This window comes from Peromyscus eremicus, chromosome 16_21, assembly GCF_949786415.1.
Source record: "Peromyscus eremicus chromosome 16_21, PerEre_H2_v1, whole genome shotgun sequence".
Taxonomy (NCBI): Eukaryota; Metazoa; Chordata; class Mammalia; order Rodentia; family Cricetidae; genus Peromyscus; species Peromyscus eremicus.
In genome coordinates, this window is record NC_081432.1 from 24,601,127 (window position 1) to 24,618,665 (window position 17,539).

General features: G+C 42.3%; 1 protein-coding gene across 1 annotated transcript in view; it reads left to right on the top strand.

Annotated features, from left to right (window-relative positions):
* The window catches only part of Sgpl1 (sphingosine-1-phosphate lyase 1), a 52,537-nt gene that overhangs the window by 5,938 nt on the left and 29,060 nt on the right, over nucleotides 1-17,539 (top strand). Inside the window, exon 3 of the mRNA XM_059281716.1 lies at nucleotides 17,138-17,303. Coding sequence (XP_059137699.1) covers nucleotides 17,138-17,303 — 166 coding nt within the window. The remainder of the gene's footprint in view (nucleotides 1-17,137; nucleotides 17,304-17,539) is intronic.

Genomic DNA, 17,539 nt, shown 5'->3' on the forward strand with positions numbered 1-17,539 from the left:
AAGGCAGGGCAGGCTTAAAGAAAACGAGAGGGCTGCCGGGCGGTGGTGGCGCACGCCTTTAATCCCAGCACTCGGGAGGCAGAGCCAGGCGGATCTCTGTGAGTTCGAGGCCAGCCTGGTCTCCAAAGCGAGTTCCAGGAAAGGCGCAAAGCTACACAGAGAAACCCTGTCTCGAAAAACCAAAAAAAAAAAAAAAAAAAAAAAAAAGAAAACGAGAGGGGAGCCATGAGTAGTGGTACATGTTAGTCAGGGTTCTCTAGAGGAACAGAACTGATAGAGTGAATCTCTATGTCTGTCTGTCTATCTTTCTGTCTGTTCGTCCGTCCGTCCGTCCGTCCGTCCGTCCATCCGTCCATTCACCCACTTACCTACCTTCCCTCCCTCCCACCCACCCACCCACCCACCCACCCACCCATCCATCTATCTATCTATCTATCTATCTATCTATCTATCTATCTATCTATCTATCTGAGATTTGTTAGAGATTCTTATAGGCTGTAACCCAGCTAGTCCAACAATGGCTGTCTCCTGACAAAAAGCCCAAGAATCCAATAGTCCTTCAGTCCATGAGGCTGGGTATCTCAGCTGGTCTTCAGTATACCTTGGAGTCCCAAAGAAATAGGTTCTAATACCAGTGAAGGAGTGCCTCAGTGGCAGGATGTATGAACTTGCCAGTGGGAATGAGGGCAAGCAAGCGAACAGCAAAAGCTTCTTGCTTCCTGTGCTTTATAGAGGCTGCCATGAGAAGGTGTGGCCCAGATTTAGGGTGGGTCTCCCCACCTCACATGATTTGATCAAGAAAATTCCCTCACAGGTGTGCCCAGATGCTTGGGTTTTTGGTTAATTCCAGATGTAGTCAGGTTGACAACCAAGAATAGACATCCCACCTGTCATCTCAAACTCCAGGGGCAGGAGAATCCTTCGTTGGAGATCAGACTGAGTTAAACACTGAGCTCCAGGCAAACTGGACCACCTGGTGAGACAGTGTCAACAAAACAGAACAAAGACCAAAATCATAGCTATCAAAAAACCAACAGGGAGTACTTTGGGACATCCTGGCTCTGGCAGATAGGGAGCCTTTGTCTCTCTTAGGCCTGAGAAGATAGCCGAGGAGTATTTATTTTTAGAACCTGGGGAGCTGAGCTGAAGGGGAACACCAGGTATCCTGTAGGAGTGTAGCCACTGGGAGGCCTGGCCAGGACCCAGGGAAGCAAACTTTTCCCACCCTCTGCTTTTTCCGATGAAGTTGGTGTTCCCCAACAGACACCAGAGGATAAAAGGAGCCTAGTGAATTTGGTTCATTGAGGCAGCCTGGTGAGGAACATGGTAGAGCTAGAACGGGTTGCTGGAGGAACTGAGGGCGAAGGAATGCTTAGAATGCTGAAGTCAGGTTAGTTTTCACAGGAGCCAGAGAGGAGTTAGTGTTTGAGCAGAAGATTGAGAATGGACAGGGTGGACCTGTTAGTAACAGGATAGAATCACAGGCAGCGACAGCTCTGGCTAGCCCAGAGCGGCTTTGTCCTGGTACTGTCCATAGAATTTTAATTACCTTTGTGAAGGGCCTTTAGAAACCTGAACTCCTTCCCCTCCCCTCCCCTCCCCTCCCCTCCCCTCCCCTCCCCTCCCCTCCCCTCCCCTCTCCTCCCCTCTCTTCCTCTTCCTTATTATATCTCCCCAGTACTGCTCACTGCCCGCCCCCCCCCCAAGACAGTCTGGCCATGTAGCCCAGGTTGGCCTAGCACTTACCGTTTTCTTATATCACCCACTCCCTGAGTTATAGGCATGTGTCACCCCACGAGCTTGAAGTCTGCGTATGTGGAAGCCAGAGGTCACCTTAGCATGTTGTTCCTCAGGAGCCATTCACCTTGTTGTTGGAGACAGGGTCTCTCACTGGGACCTAGAGCTCGCCCATTAAGTTAGGCTGGCTGGCCAGTAAGCTCCAGGATTACAAGTGGCTGCTGCCAAGCCTTGCTTTGTATGTGGGTGTTGGGGATTGAACATGCAGCAAGCGTTTTACCAGTTCAGCTCTCTTCCCAGCCCCAAAGGCTGCACATCGTAATTGTGCAGGTCAATAAATAATTTATATATGCATACACTATTCTTACTACCTAGATCACAACAAAAGGATTCCCAGCACTCCAGCAGTTCCTCATGTCCTTCCACTCCTAGTTGGTATCTACTACAGGTGGTTATTCCTCTCACTTTAGATTACGATGCTGATTTTCAGAATTTTAAGTGGAGGCATACGTTATTTTGTGAGTGGCCATTTTGGTCAGTGTTTTGTCTCTTTATGTCTATTGTTTCTTCTTGTTGCTGTGTAGGTATTACAATGTATAAGTACATTGCAATTTATTCCATTTATACTTGGTGAACATTTGTTTCCAGTGTTTGGGTTGGTGTGAATGACATTGTTACATTCTTGAACTTGTCTTTTTGTAAACATGAAAAAAAACCCATTATATCAAAATATAGGGTGCCAGATTTCTATAGTAACTTTTAAACAAATTTAGAGTTCTATAGGGTTTTTCTTGTTTCTTTTTTGTTATTTGATTTCCTTTCTCTCCCTTTCTCTTTTGAGACAGGGTTTCATGTAGTCAAGGCTGGCCTCACACTTCATTCATAGTCAAGGCTGGCTTTGAACTTTGTATCCTCTTGTTTCTGTCTCACAAGTGCTGGAATTACAGGCATGTTCCACCCCCACACCTAACTCTCTTTGTTACACTGCAGCACGGGATGGCCTTGAACTCACTGCCTGAGTGCTGGGGTTGCATCTATCACTGTCGCTGCTTCATTCATTTTTGTTTTTGAGATGTTCTCAATTCCGTTTGTAGCTGAGAATATAACCTTAGCTTCTATTCTTCCTGCTGCCACCTCCAGAGTACTGAGATTACGGGCATGTCCCAACCACACCCAGTTTATGTGGTGCTGAGGATTGAACCCAAAGCTTCATGCATACTAGGTAATTTTGCCAGCTGAGCTACATCCCCACCCTTTAATTTCTTTCTATTTACTTTTAAGGCAGAGTGTGGTAGTTTGAATGTAATTGGCCCCCATAATCTCATAGGGAGTAGCACTATTAGGAGGTGTGGCTTTGTTGGAGGAAGTGTATCACTGGGGGAAGTGGGCGCCAGGCTTTGTGGTTTCCTATGCTCAGGATACTGCCCAGTGTCTCAGTTGACTTTCTGCAAGGTGTAGGACTCTCAGCTACTACTCCAGCAGCACATCTGCCTGCATGCTGCTGTGCTCCCTGTCCTGATGATAATGGGCTGAACCTCTGAAACTGTAAGCGAGCCACCACAATTAAATGTTTTCTTTATAAGAGTTGCCTTGGTGATGGTGTCTCTTCGCAGCAGTAAAAACTCAACCAAGACATAGAGTATCACTGAATCTTTGTCCTTGAACCCCTTCTATTTGCAACTGGAGTGACTGTATTCTCTGGACATTTTTTCTGAAGTATGTAGTCACTGTTTTGAACTGCATCTGGCAGATAGGTCTAAAATGGAATAGATCAATTATTTACTGAGTTTCAGTCTTAATGGCTGCCAGGTTTAAAAACATGAGAGGCAAAAATTTGTTTTCAAATTCTAGTAGAAAAGTCTAGGGCAAAGATGCCCTGGTGGACCTGGTCTTTGTCTAGTACTTTGTTTTTGTTTTTTTTGGCAGAATAGAAGAAAGCCAATGATTGTTTTGCTCAGTCCATTTTGAAAGTGTTTTCACACACTTTCCCAGCAGTCTATTTGGCTGTCAGAAACATGTGGGTTATGATCTGCAAGCCTAGTAGTTAGCTGACTTGGTTCTGTTTTGTTGGTAGGTTAAAGGGCACTTGCAGCCTTCTGATTGATTTATTTGATATTGAAGGTTAAAAATTGATGTAATGTATTTGTTACCAAACAGGGGCGCTTTATTGCTTTAAAGCATATGCTTTATTCTACTATTACTCTCTGTGACAAAAATAAAACTTCGCGCACAGAAATTAAACTACTTAAGGCCTTTTTTGTTTGTTTGTTTTTCTAGACAGGGTCTTCATTTTGTAGGTGAGGCTGGCCTGGAACTCCTTCTGCAGCCCCAACTGGCCTGGAACTCAAAATGGTCCTGCCTTAGCTTCCCAAGTGCTGGCTTTATAGATGTAAACCACCATGCCCAGCTTCTACAGTGATTAAAGTGTGCGTGCGGGCGTGCGTGCGTGCGTGTCCTGCATATATGTCTGTGCACCATTTGTGTGCCTGGTGCAGAGACCAGAAGAAAGTGTTCTGTTCTCTGAAACTGGAGTGACAGACAGTAGTGAGCCACCGTGTGGGTGCTAGGAATTGAACCTGGGTCCTCAGGAAGAGCAGCCAGTGCTCTTAACTACCAAGCCATCTCTCCAGCCCCTTTATAGTGACTTTAAAAAAAAAAAATACTATTTTGTGTATATGTGCATGGTGTGTGTGAATAGTGTGTGTGTTCTGTGTGCATGGTGTATATTTGTACATGGTGTGTGTGTGTGTGTGTGTGTGTGTGTGAGAGAGAGAGAGAGAGAGACAGAGAGACAGAGAAAGAGAGAGAGAGACAGAGAGAGAGACAGAGACAGAGAGAGAGAGAGAGAGACAGAGACAGAGAGAGAGAGAGAGAGAGAGAGAGAGAGAGAGAGAGAGAGAGAGAGAGAGAGACTTACACAGGTAAATCAGAGGACAGCTTGTGGAGTCAGTTCTCTCCTTATACCTTTATGTGGGTTCTAGGGATTGAATTCAGGTCACCAGGTTTACTTGGCAAATGCCTTTACCTGCTGAGCCATCTTGCTGGCCTTTATTTTCTTCTTCTAATAGCATTTAATACCCATGAAACTCTGTGCAAAGGCAGTAGTATTTTTTATTTTTAACCTTTCAATTTTTTTAATGGGGACAGTCACCTGATAAATAGATAATTTTTTTGAGATGGGAGTGGTCTCACTACTTAGCTCCAGCTGTCCTGAAAATCACTCTGTAGCCCAGGCTGGCCTCAAATTCACAGAGATCCACCTGCCTCTGCCTCCTGAGTGCTGGGATTAAAGATGTGCGCCATCACACCTCTCTCACTAAACAGATTTTTGAATCAGATTTTTGAATAAGAAAAACTATAGTGCTGGAAATTCTCCTGCTGTCTGAACTTAAGTCTACTACTTCTCCAGAATGGGATGAAGGATAAAGGGGGAGGGGAGGAGATATTCCAGTTTGGGTTTTTATTTTAATGTATATTTTTTAAAGTGTGTGCTTAAAAAAAAAAAAAGCTTTAATAAGGTAAAATCATGATTCATAATACAAATATAAAATGAACATATAAAAGACTTTTGGTCATATTAGGAAAACTTGTCACATAATTAATTCAAAAGAGAAATCCAAAGAACACATATATTTATAGAGCAGGGATATTGAAAATGAGCCCAGTGTGAGGGCACACACCTGTAATCCCAGCAATTGGGAGGTTGATGGAAGAGGATTTCTGTGAGTTTGAGGCCAGCCTCATGGGCTTCATGGGCTTCATGTTAAGTAACAGGTCAACCAGGAGCTACATAATAGTAAGTCCCTATCTCAAAACAAAGGAAAACAAAAAACTAAGAAAAGAGAATGTGTGAGTGGAGACCAGACTAGTTTCTTCAGTAGTGGGAATGGAAGTTAGAACTTTTACTGAACCTTGGCAAACTTTGTTGTTTATATATGAAAATTTATGTGCCTGTCCATCAGTTATCTACAGGTTGGTGAACTGTAATGTTACCTTAGGGTCAGAAGCTGTAACCCAGAGGGTGACCTAGATAATACTGGCTTTCCATTGGAAGCAAACATTTCTCTGTTGCTTTTCACAGATTATTAAAATACCTAAAACTCTGTCAGATGTTACTTTTAGCTTGAGTTCTCTCACTGCTTACTTCAGTGTTAAGAGTGGACGGTAGACTTTCCAAAGGGTGTCTATGTAGGTGGTAGGTCAGAGAGCAGGATCAAGTCCCTGCTTTGTTCTTGTGAACAGGATTGCAAGTTCCCGGTGTCTTCGTGATTTTGTTAGGTAGTGCATATGAAAATATCTTTCTCTGATACTAGCATACTTATTGTAGGAAGAAGAGTTCCAAAAATGGTTAAAAATTTAGAAAGTCAGGGCTGGAGAAATGGCTCAGCAGTTAAGAGCATGTGCTCTTCTTTTGGGGACTCAAGTTCAGTTCCCAGCATTATATCAGGTGGCTCACAACGACCTGTAACTCTAGCTTTAGTAAGATCTGATGCTTCTGGCCTCTGCAGGCACTTACACGCATGTGAATAATCCCATACAGACATATGCATGTACACATAATTAAAAATAATAATCTTTAAAAAAATTTTAGAAGTCTAGGCTTCTTAACTTAGTAATAAAGATAATCTAGTATGGTAGTTATGTTTAACTTATGTGCTAACTTCTTTCTCAGTTGTAATATGCTCCAAGAAATTAAAACTTTTTTTCATGAAGAATATAGCTTATTTTAACGGACCTTGCTTATTCAATAAATTCACATTTCTAGTCTTCAAAGCGGTCTTAGTTACTTTCTTGTAACTGTGATAAGACAACATGACCAAGGCAACTTATAGAGGAAAGAGTTTATTGGGGGCTTACAGCTCAGAGAGTGAGTGTGCGACTGTCATGGCGGGGAGCGTGGCAGTAAGCAGGCAGGCATGGTCTGGAGCAGTAGCTAAGAGCTTATATCTGATCTACAAGTAAGGGGCAGAGAGAACTAACCAGAAACGGTGTGGGCTTTTGAAACCTCAAACTCAGTTACACATCTCCAACAAGGCCACACCTCCTAATCCTTCCAAAGCAGTTTTACCAACTGGGGACCAAGCATTCAAACATATGAGCCTATTGGGGCAAGTCTCATTCAGATCACCACAAAAGGATAATATACTTTTTTGCTTTGAAGGGCAACCTGGCTGGATCTACATAGTAAGCCATTTAATGATGATTAATATAGTTCGGAGCACATTTAATAACAGATTGGAGGAAGCTTGCATAGGCTGAGAGAGTATTTCTCTCTGAAATCTTTTTTTTTTTTTTTAAATTTGGGGACCTTTTTTGAGATAAGGTCTGACAGTATATATGAGTGTGCTGTCATACCTGGCTCCATAATACTCTTCTACATCTTTCAGTGTTTCTTTTGCTAATTGAATTTAGTTTTATGCATTTTTTTCTTTACCTAATTTAAGCTCCTTCTAGTACATTTTTAAAAGATGTATTTTTTTGTTTGTTTGTTTGTTTTGTTTTTTTGAGACAAGGTTTCTCTGTGTAGCTTTGCGCCTTTCCTGGAACTCGCTTTGGAGACCAGGCTGGCCTCGAACTCACAGAGATCCACCTGCCTTTGCCTCCCGAGCGCTGGGATTAAAGGCGTGCGCCACCACGCCCGGCTTAAAAGATGTATTTTTATATTTTTAAAAATTTGTATATGTATGGGTATGTACTTATAAATAAGTCCAGTGCCTGTGGAAGCTAGAGGCCTTGGAGCCCCCTAGAGCTGGAGTGACAGGCTGTTTTAATTCTCCTGATGTGGGCACTGGGAATCAAACTGCAAGAGCAGTTCTCAACTGACACGTCATCTTGCCAGCCCCTGGAGTACCTTTTTGATGAATTTCAGAAGAGAGACACTCAGAATTGTTACTCAAAGAAATCATCTTGTCTTTTTTGGTGACTTGTCCTGATTGTACACATAGGCAAGCACACACATACATGCACACACATACATATATGTGTGTGTGTGTGTGTGTGTGTGTGTATACATCTTACAGTACTTTGGCTTATCTACTTCTGTGAGTTTAAAAGGCTTTACTTTTCCATAGGTGTACTCCCAGCGACTTGGAAGCTTTGTATTCTTTCTCCTTCCTGTGGTCAGGGTTGTTTGATATCTCAGTGATTAGGGAAATGCTTTACTTCAATACCCCAGGGCTGCAAGCAGAACACAGTTAAACTCAGAAGTGCTTGTGGAATAATCCTGAGCATACAGTCTGACCTGACAGTGGGTGGCTGGAAAGAACCTTCGGACCTTTGTGCTCTCTGAGATGAATCTCAGGTACTGATCACCTTGACTCCTGCAGTGGAGGTTTAGAGGAAGTGTGCAGTTTGCTCTTGATGGAGCCTGCTTCTTCTGTGTACAGCTAGTTGGTCACAATGGCTGTTTGGTGTCTTGCTCAATTCTCACTTCTTTAATGACCCCAGAGAGTTTTCCCTTTGGGCTTATCATCTGCTTTTGCTGATTAACTCTGCTGTCTTTTGAGGCTCCTAGAGATAATGTTTTCTTACCTGTTTACTTAGTACTTTGAAGTTTTATAGACTGTATCATGTAAGAGAATCAGATTCTGGGTCTTGATCATGGAACTCTAAAGTGGTATTTGATCTGGGTAAAACAGGTTTTTCTTTTCCTTGGTAGTGGATTTCTGCTCTAAAGCTCAGCCTTTTGCTGAGGTATGGGGTGGGAAACAAGACAAATGACTGAGTGGGAAGATGAAATGAATACTTTTCCTACCAAAAGTCAGTTATTTTTCTTTATCAGAATGTGTGAGAAACAGAACCTTCACTTTGTAATAACACATTCCCTCTACTGGTGAAAGCAAAACGCTGGTTTTGTTTGTTTGTTTGTTTGTTTGTTTGTTTGAGACAGGGTTTTACTATATAGCCTTGGCTGTCCTGGAACTCAGTCAGTAGACCAGGCTGGCCTTGAACTCACAGAGCGAAACAGTTTTTACTATATAATTCTGTAGAAAAGGACACTGGCATAGAGAAAAGGCAAAAATGGCTGGTGTTGTGCTTTTGTTCAAGACAGTGGTTTTTGGAATCCCCGGTTGTGAGAAATTTCTGCCCTCTTTTCCCTCTAGGCTGGTTTTTCAGAGTTACAGTCTTCACATTCTTCTAGTGTGGACCCCTCTCTAAACTGCCCATCCGTTCGGATGCAGAGCCTTATCTAATTTTCTAAGCCTTATCTTCTTTTCCGAGTGGGGACGATCAGTAAAGAACTCTTGAGCGCCGAGCCAACTGCCAGCTAGGGGAAGGGCCAGTTCTGCTGATCTGTGCTTTTCTGATGAGTGCTCAGTGTGCTTCGTACCAAACACAGCTGGTAATGACTCGTTTCTGGCAGAGGTTGCATCTAGGGCCTTGTGATGCTACGTAAGGGCTCTCCACTTCTGTGCCTTTCTTTGCAGGATCGCAAGGTAGAAGATCCAAATTTCTATAGCATCTGTCCAAGAAATAAATACTAGGAACAATTGATCCAGTTGACCTGGTGGATTGATGGGGCTCATTTACTGCTTCCTGAGAAAGCTTGGGGGATTTCCTCTTCTTCCTTCCCAAGAGCTGGGTAATTGGATCTCAGTAATATAAGTGGGCTGTTTGCTATTTCCCTATAAGGAAAGGGATGGGGAAAGGGTCCCCCATTCCTCCCCACCCCTTATACCAGACACTGAACCTAGGGCTAGTCAAGTGCTCTACCACTCAGCACCAGCTCAGCCCTCTCACCTTTTGTTTTTATTATTTGATTTTGAGACAGGCTCACTAAATTGCCCAGACTAGCCTTGAACTTGTGGTGCTCCTATTTCAAAATACATATTTCTGGGCCTTCTGCACAAAGTAAACTTCTAGTGGGGATATTCTATGCCACAGCCCTTGGGTAATGTTGATGGACTCCATTGGTTTAGTAGAAAGTGGTGAACCAGAAATTAGATTCTTTTGCAGGCCTGAGCTAAGGGATATACATTTTGAGATTAGTCTTTGAGCCTTAGTCTCTTCAACATCGAAATGAGATTGGAGTAGATAGATTATTTCAAACAGCAACTTTTTAATGACTTTGAAGTCGGTAATTAAAAAAATTAAGAAATTTCATGTGTATGATGTTTGCCCATATGTATATATGTACCACATGGGTGCCTGTGGAAGCCAGAACAGAGTGTCATATCTCCTGAAACCGGAGTTCCAGATGGTTGTAAGCAGCTGTGTGGGTGCTGGGAACCGAACCTGGTTTCTCTGCCAGAGCAGCAGACTCACCTAACTGCTGTGCCATCTCCCTAATCCCCAGAGGACTTTTTGAACTAATGTCTTTCAGTAGAGGTCCATTTCTTTTAGAAACAGGTAGCAGGCGTGTAAGCCTGTAGTCTGAGGTACTCGGCCTTTGTCGATGCCATTCTGGTCGTTGGCAGTGTTGTCTCTTGGTCGTGGGGTGGTGAAGCTGGGAGACTTGACTTTGACTGTTCAGACAAACGAAGTGGGAGGAACTGTGAGAACTGAGGATCTCCGGGTTTGCACCCCTCAGAGTTAGATGCTGAAAAACGAGGTGGTGGGAAAGAAAAGTGAAACAGGTTTGTATCCTTTCCCCTGCCCCCTCCCACCTTTTACAGTGTGATCTTTGGATCTCAGTATCTTTGCCTGTGGAGGACAGATCTGCTCTGATGACCTGTGATACTGTGATTGGTGTGCTTGTCAGTTGAGTGGATACAGAGCTTAGTTACAAACGACTGGCCTTTCTTTTCCATAGTCAGTCCAAAGCCATTGTGCCCTGAACAGCTTAGTGGTAGAGATGTAAAATTTCTAGGATCTTGCAAAACTTGATCTAAAGGATATAAGCATTATAATTATTTCACTAGTTGAGTAAGTGTTGATTTCCTACAATGGTAAAGCTGCTCTTTTGGGTATTGTAGCAGATAGGGGGTTAATCCAGCTTATTTATATTCTTACTAACACCAGAAGACCATGGATTAAAATCTTTGGACTGTTCTTCCTCATTGGGTTGAATGCTTTGCTCCAGGTCAGATTAAACTACAGTGCCCCTAGGCTAATGCAGTTTGACTGTGACTGACACATTAAAAACTGACCAATTCAAGGCATATTAGATGTTTAGCACATTAGAAGTGCATTGTGCTGTGGTATAAGGATCAATCTTCTGTTGGGAAGTAGCTTTCCCAGAACTAATTTTATAGTGATTTATAGAGATCAAGAAAATCATTACTGTTTGAATATCTTCCTAGGTGTGACTGACCTACTCTCTGCCTAAGGTTTCACTTATGGCCAGATGTGTGCTTTGGAACAAACAGGCAATTTGAGAGGTTTTGACCATACAATCTTAGCTTACATTCCGCTATTTAAAAACCAGTAGCCAGTTGTTACAGGAGCCAGTAGGTATTAACTTTTAGATTGGGATTGATTGAGCTGATGTGAAAATAAAAGAGGAGACAGATCTCTATGGAAATAGATTTTCCTTCATCAGAACAACGAAGGGCAGAAGTCTCTACGAGGGAATGGAGACTGTGTGCCCAGGTGCAGGAGGCTCGGGGCTTTATAGGACAGAAAAGGGAACTTTTGGGGTGGGAGATTCCACATGCAGAGCTGTTCCTCTGCAGTCTTGAGGTTATAAATACCAGTGGAAGTTGGTGTGTTGATTTTTTATTCGGAATCCCTGGATCCTAACATCCTGAAGATGTTTTCAGTGTGTCAGTTTACCTGTTCTAGAGTTTCTCAGCTCACCTGGGGTTTTTGGGTTATTAGTCCTTATTAAGTTCTTGTGCCAGCGGCTATTGATAGGTAGTTAGGACTAGATGTACAACTTTAGTTAGATGTGAATGGTAGCGTATATCCAAAATAGAGTCTTCCCTGAACCTGAGTTATAAACAGCAAGCTCTTGGGGTACCGTTGAATGCAGTGTGCAGTCTTCTGCCCAGGGACACTAAGAATCCAGCATTGAAAGAAGACTGGAAAGGTTCTAGCTCAGTGGTAGAATGTACACCTGGTATTCAAGCTTGGCTCAGTCCCCAGAACTGCAATAGCAACAGAGAGAGGGGAGAGGGCTGAATATTGACTTAGGAAACTTAGGTTTCTGACCTTTGATTCTGTCCTAAACCTTTCTGTAGGATCGTAAGCACATCATTTCAAACCCATGGGACCTCTGCTTATAAAGTGAGAATGTTTATGTTGTACTTGGTCACTAAGGTTCCCTTTAGATCCTAGATTCTGTGTTAGAGTGTTGCATCAGGACCCAACTTGGGGTTTGTACTATTTTCAAGACCCAAAGGAGCTGCCTTTTTTCAGGGAGATGATGCTAGGTTACTCCACAGAGCTGTTCAGTGAGTCGTCTGTGTGCTGAGGTGCTTCCTCATTGGGGACTAGCCTGTTGCTTGTTTGTAGAAACACAAAAAGGGCTTTAGCATGAAGCCAGAAGTACTTTCTGTTATTACTTCGTTGCCTACAAAACGCTTGTCATGACCCATCTTACTTTGTTGTTATTCTGTCTTTGGAGGTAGAGAATTTAGAGTGAAATGGAATTCCAGGATTCCTGTTCTCTTCCTGATAATCAACAGAGTTGGGTCTAGAGAGTTGACCAAGGGCAAAGAGCAGGAGCTGCTGTTATAGAGCTTAGTTCAGTTCCCAGCACCCACGATGGGTGGTTTCCAACTCTCCCCCTACACACACTTGAAAATTAAAAATAATTTTTGAAAAAGAATCGACGCAGTCACTAAGAAAGTATGTTTTTGCTGAATTTAATTTTGTAATTGAGTTAATGAAGACTGTGTATATAATACAATTTTAAGGCTTTTGAGCATTTGTTTTTCATTTCCTGGTTCTTCGCTTTGTCTCTAATGTTCCTTTTCATTCAATGCTATGAAGAATCAGTATCAGATGTTATCTTTGGACATTGCTAACATGTAATTTCTATGTGAATTAGGAGTTAGTACCACCACTCAAAACACACTGCATAACTATATGGTTTGATCACAGTTTTGACCCAAGTCTCCTCTGGTAGAAATCATGGCATCCCTGCATCCCTTTGATGGTGACAGACTGCTCTGGTCTTTCCCAATTTTTTTTGCTGGAATTGCCATTGCTTTGTAGGATCGAAGCTGTTGATAGCAACAGTGGACTCTGGGGAATGGCCACCTGTTGTAGATAAGCTGTTTCCATGGGTAGCCCTCAGGGAACCTAAAACTTGCCTAATGTTAATTGCCTTTTATTAGTCCAATTACGAAAGGTATTGTTTTAGTCCATTTGGGATGCTTAACATAATGCCTTAAACAGTGGCTTATAAACAACAAAACCTCATTTTTTTTGACAGTTCTGGAGGCTGGAAGTCTAAGTTTAAGGCGACATAAGTTGAGGGCCCACTTCTAGAAGGTGGCACTCAGAATAGGGTTCGTATGAGGGGTTCCTAGACAGCGTCTGTTTGCTGTGACCTCACTTAGAAGGAGCAAGTACACTCTCTGGGGTCTGTCTCTTGTAAGGGAACTAATTGTACTCATGGAGGATCCTCCATGATTTTGTAACCTCTAAACGTTTCTACCTCCTGATAACACTAACTTGAGGGGCTAGAAATTATGTGGGGAATGTAAGCATTTAGTCCTTAGTAGGGTCAAGAAGGATTTAAGTACCTGTTCTATTTGTGAGATTTCGTGTTCGTAACAACAGTTGATACCCAAGAGGAACAGAATGCAAGCCAGTACTATCTTTTTTCAAGCCATCTTCCTACTCCTTTAGCTTTCTTTTTCTTCTAGTCTTACCATAGTTAATTGTAAAACACTTAACTAATCTCTCAAACTTGAACTTGAAAAGTTGGAATTGTTTGTACTATTCTCACTCCATAATTTCTCATAGCTGAAAGGTTTTGTTCTAGTATCCTTTCTGTTACTGTGATAAAACACTGACCAAAAGCATCGTAGGAAAGGAAATGATTTATTTGGCTGATACTTCCAGGTCACAGACCATCGTTGGTGGAAGTCCAGGCCTGAACTTGAAGCAGAAACCGCAGAGGAATGTTGCTTGCTGGTTTACTCACAGGCTCAAGCTTAACTGAGTGCAGCCCAAGAACACCTACCTACTCAGGGGATAGTGGAACCATGGTCTGGGCCCTCCTACACCAAGGAACAGCCAAGACAGTTCCCCACAGACATGCCCGTAGGCCCGATTGCCAGGGTAGGCAATCCCTCATTCAAGACTCCCTTCTTACATGACTAAGCTGTGTGTCTGGTTGACGTTGAAGCTAACTGTGACAGTCACTAAATCCAGTTTCTGCACCTTCAGAAATGTCTTTCAGATTTGTGTTGCTAGCTGGGTATGGTGGCTTACATCTATAATCCCAGCATGTAGAGGCTGGATTATTAAGATTACTGCTAGTTCAAGGCTAAAGCTATCCTAGGCCATGTAGTGAGTTCTAGGACAGCCTAGGCTATAGTGTTGAGATCTTGTCTTTAAAACAAAACACAAATCACCCCAATTTTTCATTTTTTTTTTTTTTTTTAATGAGGAGAGACACATTTGTCTAGGGCTATGACTCCAGAGGGGTGGAGTCCATCATGGTAGAAGAAGGCAAGAAATGTGCCAGGAGCAAAAGCTAGCTATCACATTTGTTTTTCCATCTGAACATAGGAAGCACAAAGCAAAAATGTGTATTTTTTCTTATCAAATTGATAAGAAATTGATACAACATTCCCAATGTTATATCACGTAAGGGCAAACCCAGTTCATTTCTCCCTTTCTAGCAATCACTCACCTGAACTGTTTGTTGCTGATATCTATCTACTCTTAGTCATCTTCACCAAATAATCAGCAAAAAATTACTTGCATATTCAACAGTTTGTATCTGTTTTTTATTGTCCTGATTTGTTTCCTTTTACTCAGTATTATTTTCCTTAAGTTTTTCTTTATAAAAAGATCTTTATTTTTAGTCTTTCAACATGGGTACATAAAATATGTTATAGTTTAACCATTTCTCTATCTGTGGACATTTCTTTTCTTTTTTCTTTTTTTTTTGGTTTTTCGAGACAGGGTTTCTCTGTGTAGCTTTATGCCTTTCCTGGAACTCACTCTGTAGCCCAGGCTGCCCTCGAACTCACAGAGACTCTCCTGCCTCTGCCTCCTGAGTGCTGGGATTAAAGGCATGTGCCACCACCGCCCGGCCATTTCTATTTCTTGAATTTTTCTTTTGCTGTTAGAAAGAACATTGAGAGGAACACACTTGAACATTTCTCTCTGTGAACATAATGAGAGAACAATACAGAAGCCCCAAAGTGGTGTTTTTGGGTCAAAGTAGATAAAGATTTACAATGTTAGTAGATGCCATCTATTAACTTTACCAAAACTTATTGATTTGTAATTTTACCTTCTATACTATTTTTCTCTATGCCTATTTTTTATTATTATCATCATTATCATTATTATTATCATATCATTATTGAGAAAGGGTTTCACTATGTAGACTAGGCTAGCTTGAAACTCAAATCAGTATCCTCCTATCCTGCCTCATTTTTCCAGATTCTGGGATTGTAGGTGCGGTGTGCTTTTATGCCAGGGTTCCAAGCTCATTTTAACTCCTCCTTGCCTCAGTTTTTTGCTTGTTACATCCCGTTCCCTCCACTGTCCACAGTCGTGTTCAGTTAAGACTGTTTGCCTGCTGTATGGTGGAAACTCGCAGTGGGTAAGACAGAAATGGTTCCTGTTCCGTGTACTTCACTCTTACACATGGTAAGAACTTGTGCTCTTCCTGGGTTCTTTTTATGCATTTTCAGCTGCTATATTCTTCCTGATATGCCATTTTTTAAACCATTTTTTAAATGTCCTGTAGAATTTTCTTTTACCTTTTTAACTAGCTTAAAATTTATCCTCTCAGCTGGGCGGCGGTGGCGCATGTCTTTAATCCCAGCACTAGGGAAGTAGAGGCAGGTGGATCTCTGTGAGTGAGTTCGAGGCCAGTCTGCTCTACAAAGTAAGTTCCAGGACAGCCAGAGCTGTTACACAGAAAAACCCTGTCTGGAAAAACCAACCAACACCACCTCCATCTCCCCCACCCTACTCCCTCTCACCTCTCCTCCCTGACTCTGGCCCCCGCCAAAAAAACTGTTAGTGAATGAATAACAAAGTATCCAATGAACTAAATTTTGCCAGGCACTGTGGCCTCGTAAATAGGCGTAAGAACAGGTCTTAAAGGGCCTCACCTTGTAGTCAGGGAGATAAGAAATAGAAGAGTAGACTGCAAGGCAGGTTGTGATAAGCCTGTCACAAATTAATACTTGACAGAAACTTAGAGAGAGATGAGATTTTAAGAGTGAGATCTGTCCAGACTTAGTGGTTCAGTTCTGTAATCCCAGCTGCTTGGGAGGCTGAGGCAAGAGGATGTAAGTTTGAGAGCTGCTTTGCCTATAAAGGGAGTACAAGACTAGCCTGGCAACCTAGTTACACCCTGTCTCCAAATTAAAAGTGAAGAAGAGCTTGGGATGTCGCTCAGTGGTAGAATATTTACCTGGATCTGGCATGCATGAAGGAGGTCCTAGGTTCCATCTCAGCTTGTGACTGAGTGTGGTCAGTTTACAGATGAGATTTCGTTGTTGTTTATGTCAGGTACGGTGTGGGATACAGTGGTAATAAACTACTGTGCCAGACTTCAAGAGTGGGTAAGTGAGTTTTTAGAGCAGGGACTAACCAGCAGTAACCTCATAGTCGAATCTGCCGCTATGGTCCAAGAATGATTTTTACTTTCTTTTTAGACAGAGTCTCATTATGTAGTCCAGGCTGGTCTCACACTTGTGGTACTACTTCAGCCTCTGAGTGCTAGGATTGTTTTCATGAACCATCATGATGCTTGGTTTTACATTTTCAGATTGTTGGCTAAAAAGAGTATTTTGTGATATGGGAATAAAATGAAATTCAGATTTCAGTGTGCATATAGTTAAGTTGTGTAGGAACCCCGCCACATTCATCAGCACACGGAGGTGAGCAGATGTAACAGAACCGGTTCACACCTAAAATCGTCACAGTCTGGATCTGCCCAGAAGGGGAAATGAAATTCATACAGAGTACAGGAAAAGTGGCGCTCACATTGAGAGTTGTTTAAGAGAGAAACCGTCTCAGAGGCCTAGCAGTGAGATAAAGGTGACAGCTAACACCGACGTGATCAAGATTAGTCCTCTTATTTTACAGAATAAGCAGATCAAAAATTGTATCAAAGTCCACGTGGCACTGTTTGATGGGAGCAACTGGTGTAGAAACTTTGAGGGCTGCAGAAGATGATAAGATTATTGCTGAGGTGCGGCCACATCATGAATAACACTTTGCCCTTGAAAAATGAGGATTGAAGAACGAACCAAGAACAGACTTCCTTTCTCTGAGTTTAGTAATGTTTCTGTTTCTCCTCTTATATTTCTAGAAGGACTTTGAGCCTTACTTGGAGATTTTGGAAGCATATTCCACAAAAGCCAAGAATTATGTGAACGGGTATTGCACCAAATACGAGCCCTGGCAGCTAATTGCGTGGAGTGTCCTGTGTACTCTGCTGATAGTCTGGGTGTATGAGCTTATCTTCCAGCCAGAGAGTAAGTATGCTGCCCCTTCTGTAAAGGTAGGCTGGAATGTCACCCGTGGGTCATGGGTTGGAAGCATCTCTTTGAGTTTAGTTCTGCCTTTGAAAATCTATTTAGATGGGAAGTCCTGTTAGTACTTTTGGGTAACTATTATTATTTACGGTTTTGTGGGTTGTTTTTTTTTTTTTTTCATTTGTAGTTGACATAAACGTTCCTGAGATACTAGTTACTGTAAACATTCACAGGTG